The sequence below is a fragment of the Poecilia latipinna genome, unplaced genomic scaffold (genome assembly GCF_001443285.1).
Source record: "Poecilia latipinna isolate Pla-1442-1.1 unplaced genomic scaffold, P_latipinna-1.0 Scaffold247, whole genome shotgun sequence".
NCBI lineage: Eukaryota > Metazoa > Chordata > Actinopteri > Cyprinodontiformes > Poeciliidae > Poecilia > Poecilia latipinna.
The window spans coordinates 282712-294750 of NW_015112863.1; the positions used below are offsets into that span (position 1 = coordinate 282712).

The following is a 12039-nucleotide window of genomic DNA, read 5'->3' on the forward strand; positions in this document are numbered from 1 at the left end:
GGGCCATAAACTCAGTTTAAGATTATTTAGGACAACTGTGGAAAAAAAAACGAAACATTGGAAACTGGAAAGAAAATGGAAAGTTGGAATTAAGATTTGAAAAAGAAAATATTTGAAAAAGCAGTAAAAAAGAACTTTAATCTGAGAAGTTTTTAACTGTTTTTTAGTTTCAAATAAATTTTCATAAAACTTATTTGGAGCATAAACAAAATGTTTTATTTTCAAGACTTAAGAAAATGTAATTTTTTACTTCTGTCTTCATATTTTAAAGCCAAATTAATAATCTGAGTTTTGCGAAGCAGAAACGTTGGTGAATGACTCCGAGTGTTTGTCGCTCAGGCTGCAGCAGCTGGACGACGAGAACAGCGAGCTGCGGTCCTGCGTTCCCTGCCTCAGAGCAAACATCGAGCGACTAGAGGAGGTGGGACGGGTTTCATCTCATTTCTCGTTCTGTTGTCTGATTTCGTTTCCGGTTGCTCATCCTTTCTTTCTGGTTTCCAGGAGAAGCGGAAGCTCGAAGACGAGGTGGAAACTCAGTCCGACCGGCTGAACGAGGAGACGGAGTCCCGCAGGAAGATGGCCGACAAGCTGAGTCACGAGCGCCATCAGAACCAGAAGGAGAAGGAGAGCACCCAGGAGGTGGGCGGGGCCGGAGGGCGGGGCTTCTGCAGCAGGACTCAGCTGTTGCTAGGCAGATTCTAACATTTCTCTGGTTCCCCTCAGCTGATCGAAGATCTGCGGAAGCAGCTGGAGCATCTTCAGCTCTACAAGCTGGAGGCCGAGGCCAAGCGGGGCCGAACCCCCGGCGCCGGGCTGCAGGAGTACCAGACCCGGACCCGGGAGGCTGAGCTGGAGCAGGAGATCAAAAGACTCAAACAGGTGAACGAATCTCCCGCTCTGCTGCAGCGTCTTAAAGGGACAGTAACATGGAAAATTAACTTTAATCTTTCCATCGTGTTTTTATGTTTTTCCCTCGTTAAAAACGAGCCTGGAGTTTTGATTCTTTCATCATGTCTGAGAAATCCTTTAATCTCCATGGCAACCATTCTGCTGTTAAAACGCCTGGTTGGCCTTAGCTCCGCCTTCCAGGCGCAGCTCCTCCCACATCAGCTCCTTCAGACTAGCCAGCAGCAATTAGCAAACAGCTGCTGAGCTCATTACAGGAGCTCAGCAGCTGTAATGAACGTTAAAGGGTTAATAGAGGAGCCATGTTGGGACGACTTCCTGGAGGCGGAGCTTCAGAAAGAGCAGGAACTTCTTAAAGAGACAGAGGCCCAGTTTCAGTTGGTGTTAACAGGTTTTAAAATCTGACGGTTTGTTTCCAGGACAACCGAACTCTGAAAGAGCAGAACGACGAGTTGAACGGACAGATCATCAACCTGAGCATCCAGGGAGCCAAGAACCTGATGTCTGCCTCCTTCTCCGATTCCCTGGCCGCTGAGATCAGCTCCGTGTCTCGGGCCGAAGTGAGTTTAAAACAAACCCGAATCAGAAACGGGTCGGTAAAAACTAACAGAGTGACGACTCGGTTCGCCGTTTACAGTAGAAGTTTGATGTTTAAAAACAAAGATGGAGGAAACTGCTTAGAAGGAAACGGTGACATGTTGAGACGGATTTGTTTTATTCTGGCTGCAATAGAGAGAGAGAGCAAGACTTCAGCAGATAACAGGAAGGCTCAATGGAGAACATCAGAGGAAGTTTAGTTTTATAGTTTCGAGCTTTTAACCTCTGTAATAATGATCTACTTACTGTTGGACAAACTCCAGTAAAATTCTGTTGCTGTATGTAGCAACTTTTCAGACAAAAAAATCAGTTTCGTCCAGAACCGGAACCGGCAGGTCAGAATTTTTAAAGATCCGTGATCGGCTGTAGATCCCGGATGCATTGGTCTCAAGTTTTTCTCTGTCAGCTTCGTGTTTATGACCAACTTCTGTCCGTCTGTCTGCAGCTGATGGAGGCCGTTCACAAACAGGAGGAGATCAACTACCGGCTCCAGGATTACATCGATAAGATCATCGTGGCCATCATGGAGTCCAACCCCTCCATCCTGGAGGTCAAATAGTCCGATTAGGAACGGGCGCCGCCGGCTCCACAGGCTGCAAACTTATTTATATCGAACATCTGGAACCAGGAAAACAAGGGAGGATGTAAAAATTAATTTATTGGACCTTCTTTCAACACTCATGACTCCAAACTGGATTAGAAAATGACGATAAATTTCTAGAGTCCAAGGCTGTCAGTAAAAGATGAGCTTGTTTTCGTTTCTTTTCGGTTTGTGTGGATGTGTGCGTTGGCGCCGTTGGGTTCTGGTGACTTCCATGTATTTGGCTGGAGGAACCCGAGCCCCCCCTGGTGGATGAATGTGGAAATGCAAGCGTAGATTAGATCCTCCTTTACTCCCAATCAGCTTCTAATCGACCTAAAACCAGTTCTACCAAAACGCCTTAAAGGAGGGTTGATCAAAGTATTTAATTCTGCTGAGCGCACCGCGAGCAACTCGGTCCGACCCGAGGAAACCCGACCCAGGCTGAGTCGTGTTTTCACCAACCGCATGAAGCGCAGGTCAGGGGTCAGCGACGGTCCGTTTCTATAGCTCAACCCGATGAGGGAGGTTTCTCCTGACCAGAAACTCCTCCAGGGTTTCCTTTAGAGAGAGAGCAAGAGTGTGTGTGTGTGTGTGTGTGTGTGTGAGACACGTTCCCTTGCTTTTTCTGTTTGTGTGAACCAAGATGGCGACACTAAATGTGGTGAAAAGCATAAAACAATCATTGCTGTAGGGGAGAAAACTAACAAGATGAAAGAAGTGATTTATTGTTTGGTTTATGTTTACAATGAAACAGGGTCCTGGATGTCAGGTGGGCTGGAGCAGCACTACAAACATTTAAAGGGCCAGCTGCGCAAAATAAGCACTTCTTCTTTCTCTCTGTCCGCAACGATTCAGGATAAATCCAGAGAACTCGTCCCCAGAAACTAATCCCAACGAGTTAGCCATTAGCCGTTAACCTCCAAAAACATCAGTTTGGTTTATGTGAATCTTATTAACCTTTAAACAGTAATTTACAGAGACAGATCGCTGGAGGCGGTGCGCCACTAAAAGTCTTCCTGTCTGAAAAATGTGAAGCTAATGGCTACTACGAAAAGAATTAGCAGGTAACCTCCAAAGATGAATCAAATTCACAAAAATCACATTGATAATTTGAACAGAGATAATCATTATTTGCATGGAGGCTGGAGGCAGTGCACCACCAATAGTCTTCCTGTGTGAAACGCCTATGAAGAATGGAAAAACTGAAGCATTTATAGTCGGGATTGTGTTTTTTTGTTTTGTTTTTTTAAAGCAATGTAAGAAGCTAAACATTTATATAAATTGATTTGTTTGTGTGTCTGGTACTTGTTATGATCAGTGTGTTTCACACAGGAAGATTATTGGAGACACACCACCTCTTTAGTTCTCCATCTACAAACTCAGCAGTTTTTGTTTAAAAAGAAAAAAAGCTTAACTCAATGTAACGGTTAGCTTGAGGCTAAAGCTAACTCTGGATTTACTCTGTATTAGGACTCCAAGTGAGCATGACACTGTAGGGTAAGATATTGACTGCTCATAGCCCTTCATCAGGACCTCAGTTCAGTAATTCTGCGCTGTCCCTTTAAATGAATCCCGACCATCCCAGTACAGCCCGCCTGATCCCAGCGTCGTCTTGCTGAGTGAAGCAGGAAAGTTCAACGTTTTTACTGCAACTATGAAATGCCGGCATTTTGACAAGTTGTATGTGAAGAATTTAGCGGTTGTTTTGCACTATGATTGTTTTTTTGTTGTTTTTGGAAGTGGGATGAAATGTTATGAAGGGATAATTTGTAGGAATCTGTTGAAGAGCGAAAAGTATCACACTACGACGCCATGTTGAGTCGAACCATCGATGATTCTGCAGCGTTTCTTTAAATGCAACTCCGAGCATCAAGCTTGGAGATTTCAGACGTTTTTGTAGCAATAATGCAGGAAATGAATGGAGGTGGTGATTCTTTTCTTCTGCTGGGTGAAGACATCATGAACTGATTCTGGACTCCAACGCCGACCTGGATGTGGATTTATATCACGACCTTTGACACCAGTACGTCTAAGATTTCCTCGTTTTTTCACTCTGTTCGCCTCTTTCTCACTGCTCTTCACTCGCCACTCCATGAAGGAAAAGACAAAAACAAAAAAACAATGGCCTTGGATGTAAATGTCTTGTAAAGTTTTTTTCTACACTCATTCTAGATTCTAGGTATTTTTCTAGTCGCAGCAGAGGAACGAAGGTCGCCTGTAGCATGTAGCGTGTATAGTTTCCGTCGGGGTTCTTCGTCTCACGCCGGTATTTATTCGTCGACGGCTCACACCGACCTGTTCTGCTGAAACAAATATGTTTGTGCTTTATTGAATTCACATTTATTGACACCGATAACACGGCGGGAGAGTTTATTAGCGAGGTAAGAGTTAGCTGAGCTGCACAAGATGGCCGCCTGAGGTCGGCGCGCTCTTCCGTGAAGTTCTTCCTGTTGTCTTCCCGGAGGGAGTCGGGTCCTGCATGGATGCCCAGAGTTCTTGTACGTCTCTGATCCACGATCAGTAAGATGACATTTTCAAACCTCCTGGCTTTCACAAGGGTGAAAAAAGGTTTAAAGTTGAATAATTCCTGATTTCTTTGAGTGAAAATACGACGTAGACGCATCTAGGTGTTTCATTATGCCTGTATTATTTTTTTTTTTTTTGTAGATTAGATTTGCACTTTGACCTGATCCATCATCTTATTTCCTGGTTTCAAAATGACCAAAGACTGATTCTGTTCTGAATTTTTTCTGAAGGAAACTGACATGGTAGCAGAGCCAGTCCAAAAAAATCTGCGGCCTTTGACAGAACTTGATTTTGGGCCCCCAAACTACCATCAGTTACAAAAAAATATATAAATTAAAGCAGTTTTTTCTTCTAATGCTACTTCTAAGATGTTGGCCTCTTAAACCAAAAATAATTTACCCGTCTGTCGCCTCTAAGGTGCCAAGCTGGTGCTCAGTTTGCTTCTACCTTGGTCCGGCTCTGCCTGTAGTCTAAACACTGTCTCTCTCTGAACCTGATGATGACCCCTGGGTAAAGTCAGTTGGTTTTAAGTTGTGCGTTAAACATCTGAGCTGTACATATAAACATTTTTGCGGACTTCTTTCCCGTTTCCTTCAAACGCGTCTGAAGGTTTGCTGAAGGCGTCGCCATCAGTCGTGTTCAGCTTGTGTGACGGAGAAGGACGGGAAGCAAATACTGTAGAAAAGAGAATCTGTAAGAAGTAAATTTATTCCTATTTTCAAAGATAAATGTATAATTAATGTATAAATTATAACAGTATTGGGTACAGCTGTATAATATTTTTGGAGCTCCCTACAAATGATTTACTCCTAATTGTTACTGGGGAAATATGTCATTTATTGTAAGAGAATTTAAAGGTAAAAAGTGGAAGTAAGAATAGAATAAATAAATGGAATAAAATGAACTGTTTTGTTTTTATTTAAGCACTTAAAAAATCTGCAACATCTTTGTCATAATTTGACATTTATGCATTTAATCTGATTAACACCAACAATCACTTTACTGACTAGACATTAAGCCTCTAGCTCCACCTGCTGGTTGGAAATATTTACTGCACTGTGAATGTTTTTACAGATTATAAAATGAAAGCCACATATTGGTGTGAAAGATTAGTTCAGATTAATTGGAGGTAATAAAAGATTTTAATGCACACTGACTAGATAGTCCAGCAAAGAGAAATGTTTCAGTTTTCCTCAGTAAAAATGCAGCAAGTCACCTTCAGTTTTTATTTTAGCAGTAAAGTAAAAAAAATAATAAAGACTTATTGAGAGAGAATCAGGATTCTGCAGCTCCAGAGCCACAAGTGGCCTTTTGACTTGCTTAATTTAAAATAATAAAGATAACTTTTTGTGTTTTTAGTTTTCCTTCCATTTGTTCTGGTCGCACTTTGCCAGCACTTGTAAATTTGGTCTAGGATCACAACTGCCAAAAGCTAAAATAGGTCTTTTTTTTTTATTTAATAAAAGGGTAAATATTTTTTACTATTGTGATTACATTGTCTTCGATCTACATTATTGCCCAATGAGTTAAGTTAAAATGAAGATCGAGACCCAAATAACTTTTCTCATAATTATTCCCCCTAAACGTTTCCAATCAAACGATGCAGACGCACTAATTTATTCAAAAAACCATTTACAAAACAATTAAGTCATGAAAAACTACAAGCGACGAAATCATAACCATCACGGTACAACTGGACACCCGGAACCAAAGTTACAGCTGTTGCACTCTCCGGGCGTGTTTTGATGAAGGACGCCGGAGAATCAAATGCTGTCGATATTTCACGTTTTTCCACAATATTTCCATTGAAGCTTCAAATGTTAGCTGTTGATAAAATGTTGTAGTTGTAGTTCTATGACTGGACGAGTTGGTGGATGTTTAATTAGATGCATTTTGCACGTTTTTAGCAAGTTGAGTTGACGAAGCTAAAGTTAAACTGATCATTTACTGAAATCAGCATCATATGATTCCGAGAATAATCAAGAATAATCACACCGAAACATCTTTTCCTGAATTAGAGGGGAAACTTTTTTGTATTATTTTTATGGATTCATTTCTCAGCAAGATGTTAAGTTAGATGTTAATATAAATGGAGTCGGGTTCGATAAGTTCGGAGGTTCGGCTGAAAGTGGCCCAGTGCTTCCGGACGCTCTCCTCCTCCGCGGATCATACAGACGTTTTTGACGCCCTGGAAACGCTGAACTCCTATTTAGATGACGGGGCTGAAAGCTGCACCGCGGCGGAGCGGGAGGAGTTCCGGAGGACCCACTACAGCCGAACCCTGCGGGTTCTGGTCGGGCAGCTCCAGGCTGACTGGACCCACAGCCTGTCCGCCGCACAGCGCTCCCAGCTGTGGGACCCGCTGTTCCTGAAGGGGCCGCCGGATCAGGCGCTGCTGGTGCTGATGGAGGCCGTGACCCAGCTCCGGTGAGACGAGCTAATGATCTGTTTTTTATCTAAAATATTAATAACTACGACGACATATCAGGGACATGAAGGAAGAGCAATAAACTAAACTTTTGAGCTAAATCTCAAACATGTTCTTCTAGAAAACATAAAATTTCAGAGATTGAAAAGTCAGATATTTGCTAGAAAAGAAAAAAAAATCGGAGATTGATCTCAGACATTTTTAATGAATTCATTTTTTCTGAGTTTGAAAAGTGGATTCATGATACTCAAAAATGTCCTTTTTTATTTTTTTGTTTCAGAGTTTTGCCTTTTCTATGTACATTAGGCACTACAAAATGCAAAGAAAGGAAAGGGTATTTTAAATCCTACATTAAAATGAGCCGGATAATTTAAAGTCTGATATTTCTTGAAGGGTAATTTTGTTTAAAGACTAGATAATCCATTATGTATGGTTCAGGTCTTTTGTTGTTTTTATTTCCATTTTTACGTATAGATTTTGGTTGTTTTATTTTGGATATTTCCTTCCCCGAAGGAAACATAGTTACTTGATTATGGTATAAAATGTAAATATGTGCCTAGAAAAACATCATACTGTACCTTTAAGAAATCTGCCAGTCCCAGTGTAAATGTTTCTGTTCTGTACAAAACTAAAGTTAATTGATCTTTCATAGCCATTATTATAAGCCATTATTATTGTATTAGTTGAAAATTGCATCAAAACGACAATATTATCGTTTATCGCAATAATGTCTGGGGCAGTTTATCGTCCAGACCTGGCTGATGAAGTCCTCTGTCCGCTCCCTGCAGGCCCAGCGCGGGTCTGGACCGCCTGGTCAGCGTTACGGAGCGCTTCCTGCAGAGCGGCCGCCTGGCGGACCTGCTGTGGTCCTTCTGCCTCGGTTCGGTGCCGTCGGACTCGGCCCAGCTCAGAGAGACGCTGCTAGCCCGGTTAGCCGCTCTGCCGGACCTCACCGCCAACAGGCTGCACCCAAACAACCGGCCGCTGTTCACGCCCCAGCGGTTCTACCCGCTGCTGGCCTCGGAGATGCTGGCCGCTCTGGAGAGGACCTGCCGCGCCCTCAGAGGTGACGCCATTTTAGCTAGCGGAGATTGGCGTTGGCGCCATTTTAGCTAGCGGAGATTGGCGTTGGCGCCACTTTAGCTAGCGGAGATTGGCGTTGGCGCCACTTTAGCTAGCAGGTTGTTGCTAGGACACCGGAGCCGAGTTCATTAGTAACTAGTAGTTAGATTTACTTACAGTATTATAGTTTACTTTTAGGAGGATTTTTGCTGCGCTGTACCTTTTACTTGAGTAATTTTATTATAAAGTATTGCTACTCTTACTTGAGTAAAATTTCTGGATTCTCTAAATGAAAAACAAACATGTTAAAGTTTAATACATGTTTTATTGAAAGAAACTGATTTAGAAAAATTTTCTTTTGCCTGATTTTGTTATTTTTTTGTTACTTATTTGAATTATTGTCATTTTGATCCTTAAATACCAAAATTTCCGCTGAACTTTATATTTTGGTCCATCTGATTATGTAAATTTAATATTTAAAATTTACAGTTATTGTTTGACAATATTACAGAAATATTTAATCAGTGAATATTTTCTTGTTTAGTAGTTATTACACTCATTTAGCGTAAACGCTGCCTCACCTGATTTTAGTTGGCACTTAGGTAATTATATTATGACTTTATGAATCTGATGTTGATGTCATAATATGCTTCCATATGTTTTTATATTAATCCCATCAGATGTGTTATATTTATTGTTATTGATTGTTCACTCAGCTGTTCTGATGTCTTCCACAGATGGGGTCGATTGCTCTTTGACATTCATAGCTCAGACACTTGGGAAAGTTTGCCTCCAAGGTCACAGCGGTGAGTTTAAAACCAGGACAGGCTGACAGATTTAATGGCAGCGAATAGATGTGAAAAAATGGCTTCCTGGGGAAAAACATGGCATCATAAAGAGATGACTTGATTTCTGGACGAAGACTAGAGTTCATATTCAGCAAAAGAGACTAAAAAGAACCAAACAATGTTTCTTTTGCTCAAACCCAGTTTTGGCGAAATCCGGGTTTCTTTTGTCCGTATCCTATTAACCCAAATCTGAATTTTATTTTAGTTTTTTTCATGCCATCTTGGTAGCCCAATGCATAGCGAACCCATGGAGACCAACAAAAACAAAATATGTGGACAATGTGTAAGAGAAAGATACATGAACAAAATGGCTGCTGTCGGTGAACTGTGGAAGTAAACCGCTGACATTCTGAGCTCCACGTTCTGCTCTAGAGCGCCCCCTGCGGTAAACCCCGTCCTGCAGTAAACCCCGTCCTGCTGTGTCTGTTCAGGCCCGGTTCTGGCCGTGATGGCGCCCCGCCTGGCCGTCTGCACGCGCTCAGACATGGTGTGGCAGAGGGTGAGCTGGAAGCTGCTGCAGGACGTCCCGGAGCGCTGCATGGAGAGCGTGCTGACCGGCCTGCTTCAGGCGGCCGACAGGTGAGCCGTCCAGACAGGTGAACAGGCACCAGGTGAGGGCAGGTTCTGATTCTGTCTTTGGTCCATTTCCAGCCCGGACGCCTTCAGCCGCATCGCTGGAAATCTGGTGATAACCAATAAAAAGGCTCAGTTTGTGCTGACTCATAAAGTGCTGCTGCTGCAGTATAAGTACCAGGTAGGTCAGCAGTGAATATATGCATTTATATAACCTGTTGTTGTTTTTAACGGTGTTTTGTTTCCAGACTCGCGTCCTGAGGACTGTCCTCGGCTACCTCGCCTCAGACCGGGATCGCAGGCCACTCCTCATCCAGGTCCGTTTCTCTATGATTACTGTAAAATATTAGATTTCAAAACAAAGACAAAATTATACAGTTCAACTTTTATACTCTTTAGCATTTTATATGTGATTAGCATCACATGTTGCAGCAAAAGCACAGTTCCAACATCTTATTTCTGTGAAGCTAATGCTAAAGCGCTACACCAACACGATATTTAGCGAAATGAAGTTATGACAGCACGAGAGGAAAGCTGTAATATTACAATAAAGTAGAAATAATTTGTGAATAATTGTAATAATATTGGAATAAAGTCATTATAATACGAAAATAATGTCATAATAATCCGAGAATAAAGTGGTAAAATGCATGAAAAAAGTTGTTTGATGATAAAGTTGAAATAGTATGAAAATAAATTCAGAATAATACGAGTTCAGAGTTAAACTCTAGGAGAATGAAATGGAAGAATTCCTCCATGAAAACAGTAAAAATGTTTCCCAGGCCTCCTGCTGGAGTCTGTTGTAAATGTTTCTGAACGGCGCTGCCTGGCGTTTGCTCTGTGTCTTCAGGTTTTGCGGAGTGTGTCGCAGGCCTGGGCCAACCCCAGCGCGGTGAAACACACGCCTCAGGAGCAGCAGCTCTACGTTAGCAAGACGCTGCTGCTAGCTGCTAGCCTGCTGACGGACGCCGAGCTGCAGGAGCTTCGCTCAGGTGCAAAATGAAAACATCGTCCACTTCTGATGATCTTCTGATTTATTCCAGTTCTGAACAACATCAGAAAGTCTTGCGACATTAGTTGCAATTTTTCTGGCTGTTTTCTTCCTCATCTGTTCCTCCATCACTCTGTGACCTTTAGCAACTCGGGTTGTTTTTTCACTCAGCTCATTGTTTTCTGTCAGACCTCCTGCAGTGCCTGCTGGGCGGCTTGCAGAGCCACCTGGACAGCAGCGCGGTCGGCATCAGGACTCTGGGCATGGTGGTGGGCGAGTGTCTGAGCGCACGGATGGATCTCAACGGCACCAAACTCAAGTTTGAGGTACAATCTGAATATCTGACAGGTGGTGGCAGCATGATGCTGTGGCCTCAGCAGGGACAGGGAAGCTGGGCAGAGAGGACAGGAGGAGGACCGGAGCTTCAGGATAACAGAAAGTAAAATGGAGAAAAACGTCAAAATAATGAGAATAGCAAAAATAAAATTAATGTAATAATACAAGAAAAAGTTACAATAAGAAAATAAAGTTAAAATAATCAAACTCTGAAACTTTGTGCTGTTTTTGTGTGACAGTACGACCAGAATGAAGAAACCCAGGAGCTGCTGTCTCTCATGACCCCCAGCGTGTGTCCTGACCGTGACCCTGACCGTGACCCTGACCGTGACCCTGACCGTGACCCTGACCGTGACCGTGACCCTGACCCTGACCGTGACCGTGACCCTGACCCTGACCCTGACCGTGACCCTGAGGTCGCTGCTGGGTGAGTTTGAGCAGATATTGATTTAAAAACAAAGTAATATATTTAAAAGATCAAATGTTTGATCTTTTGTTCATTCATTTCTTTCATTATTTTAGTTCTTTCTTTTGTTTGTTCCTTTCACTCTTTCCTTCTTCGTTCACTTTTTCTTTCGTTCATTTATTCTTTGTTTTTTTCGGTACAATTTCTTGTTTCTTTTGTTCTTTTTCTTTTCTTCCTTTGTACTTCTATTTTTCTCAATTGTTGTTTTGTTTGTTCATTATTTCGTTCTTTTGTTTTCTTTCTTTCTTCCTTTAGTTCTTTCGTTCTCCTGTTCTTCCCTCTATCCGTTCTCAGATTAAACGCTCCGTTGGGTTCTCTCTCTCTCAGTGACCTTTTTTCGGTGAATCTGATGTCTGCAGGTCTGAGGCGACCAGAGAATCATCTCAGGTCAAATCGGTCTCCCAGAGGTCAAAGAGCGATCCAGACTCTGACCTGGACAGGTGAGACGTTTAGTCAGATTTTTACTTTCATTTCAATCAATACTTAGATTTAAATGTAATAATCTTGTTTCTGATGGATCCAGCGATGACGACCTGCCTCCGTACGACATGTCAGGAGACGTGGAGGCGAGTCGGGCGGCGCCGCCTCGTTACCTACGGGACTGTCTGGAAGGCACGGCGCGGTTCAGTTCTCTCTGTTCAGTTCTATCAGTTCAGTTCTCTCTGTTCGGTTCTTTCTGTTCAGTTCTCTCTGTTCAGTTCTCTCTGTTCGGTTCTTTCTGTT

General features: G+C 42.5%; 2 protein-coding genes across 7 annotated transcripts in view; both read left to right on the top strand.

Annotated features, from left to right (window-relative positions):
- Positions 1–4414, top strand: part of rab11fip3 (RAB11 family interacting protein 3 (class II)) — a 29147-nt gene extending 24733 nt beyond the window's left edge. For all 5 annotated transcript variants that reach the window (XM_015032628.1, XM_015032627.1, XM_015032630.1 and 2 more), the window contains 5 exons: positions 340–421; positions 502–639; positions 724–879; positions 1326–1466; positions 1949–4414. In XM_015032628.1, the coding sequence (XP_014888114.1) occupies positions 340–421; positions 502–639; positions 724–879; positions 1326–1466; positions 1949–2062 (631 nt within the window). In that variant the 3' untranslated portion in view covers positions 2063–4414. The remainder of the gene's footprint in view (positions 1–339; positions 422–501; positions 640–723; positions 880–1325; positions 1467–1948) is intronic.
- Positions 4415–6320: 1906 nt separating this feature from the next.
- telo2 (TEL2, telomere maintenance 2, homolog (S. cerevisiae)) overlaps positions 6321–12039 on the top strand; it is a 14550-nt gene continuing 8831 nt past the window's right edge. Inside the window, exons 1-12 of one of the 2 annotated variants that reach the window (XM_015032637.1) lie at positions 6321–7039; positions 7829–8106; positions 8840–8908; positions 9382–9529; positions 9602–9704; positions 9772–9840; positions 10374–10515; positions 10704–10840; positions 11090–11158; positions 11231–11277; positions 11676–11756; positions 11840–11928. In XM_015032637.1, the coding sequence (XP_014888123.1) occupies positions 6702–7039; positions 7829–8106; positions 8840–8908; positions 9382–9529; positions 9602–9704; positions 9772–9840; positions 10374–10515; positions 10704–10840; positions 11090–11158; positions 11231–11277; positions 11676–11756; positions 11840–11928 (1570 nt within the window). In that variant the 5' untranslated portion in view covers positions 6321–6701. The remainder of the gene's footprint in view (positions 7040–7828; positions 8107–8839; positions 8909–9381; positions 9530–9601; positions 9705–9771; positions 9841–10373; positions 10516–10703; positions 10841–11089; positions 11159–11230; positions 11278–11675; positions 11757–11839; positions 11929–12039) is intronic. The other variant, XM_015032638.1, reaches the window with a different exon arrangement.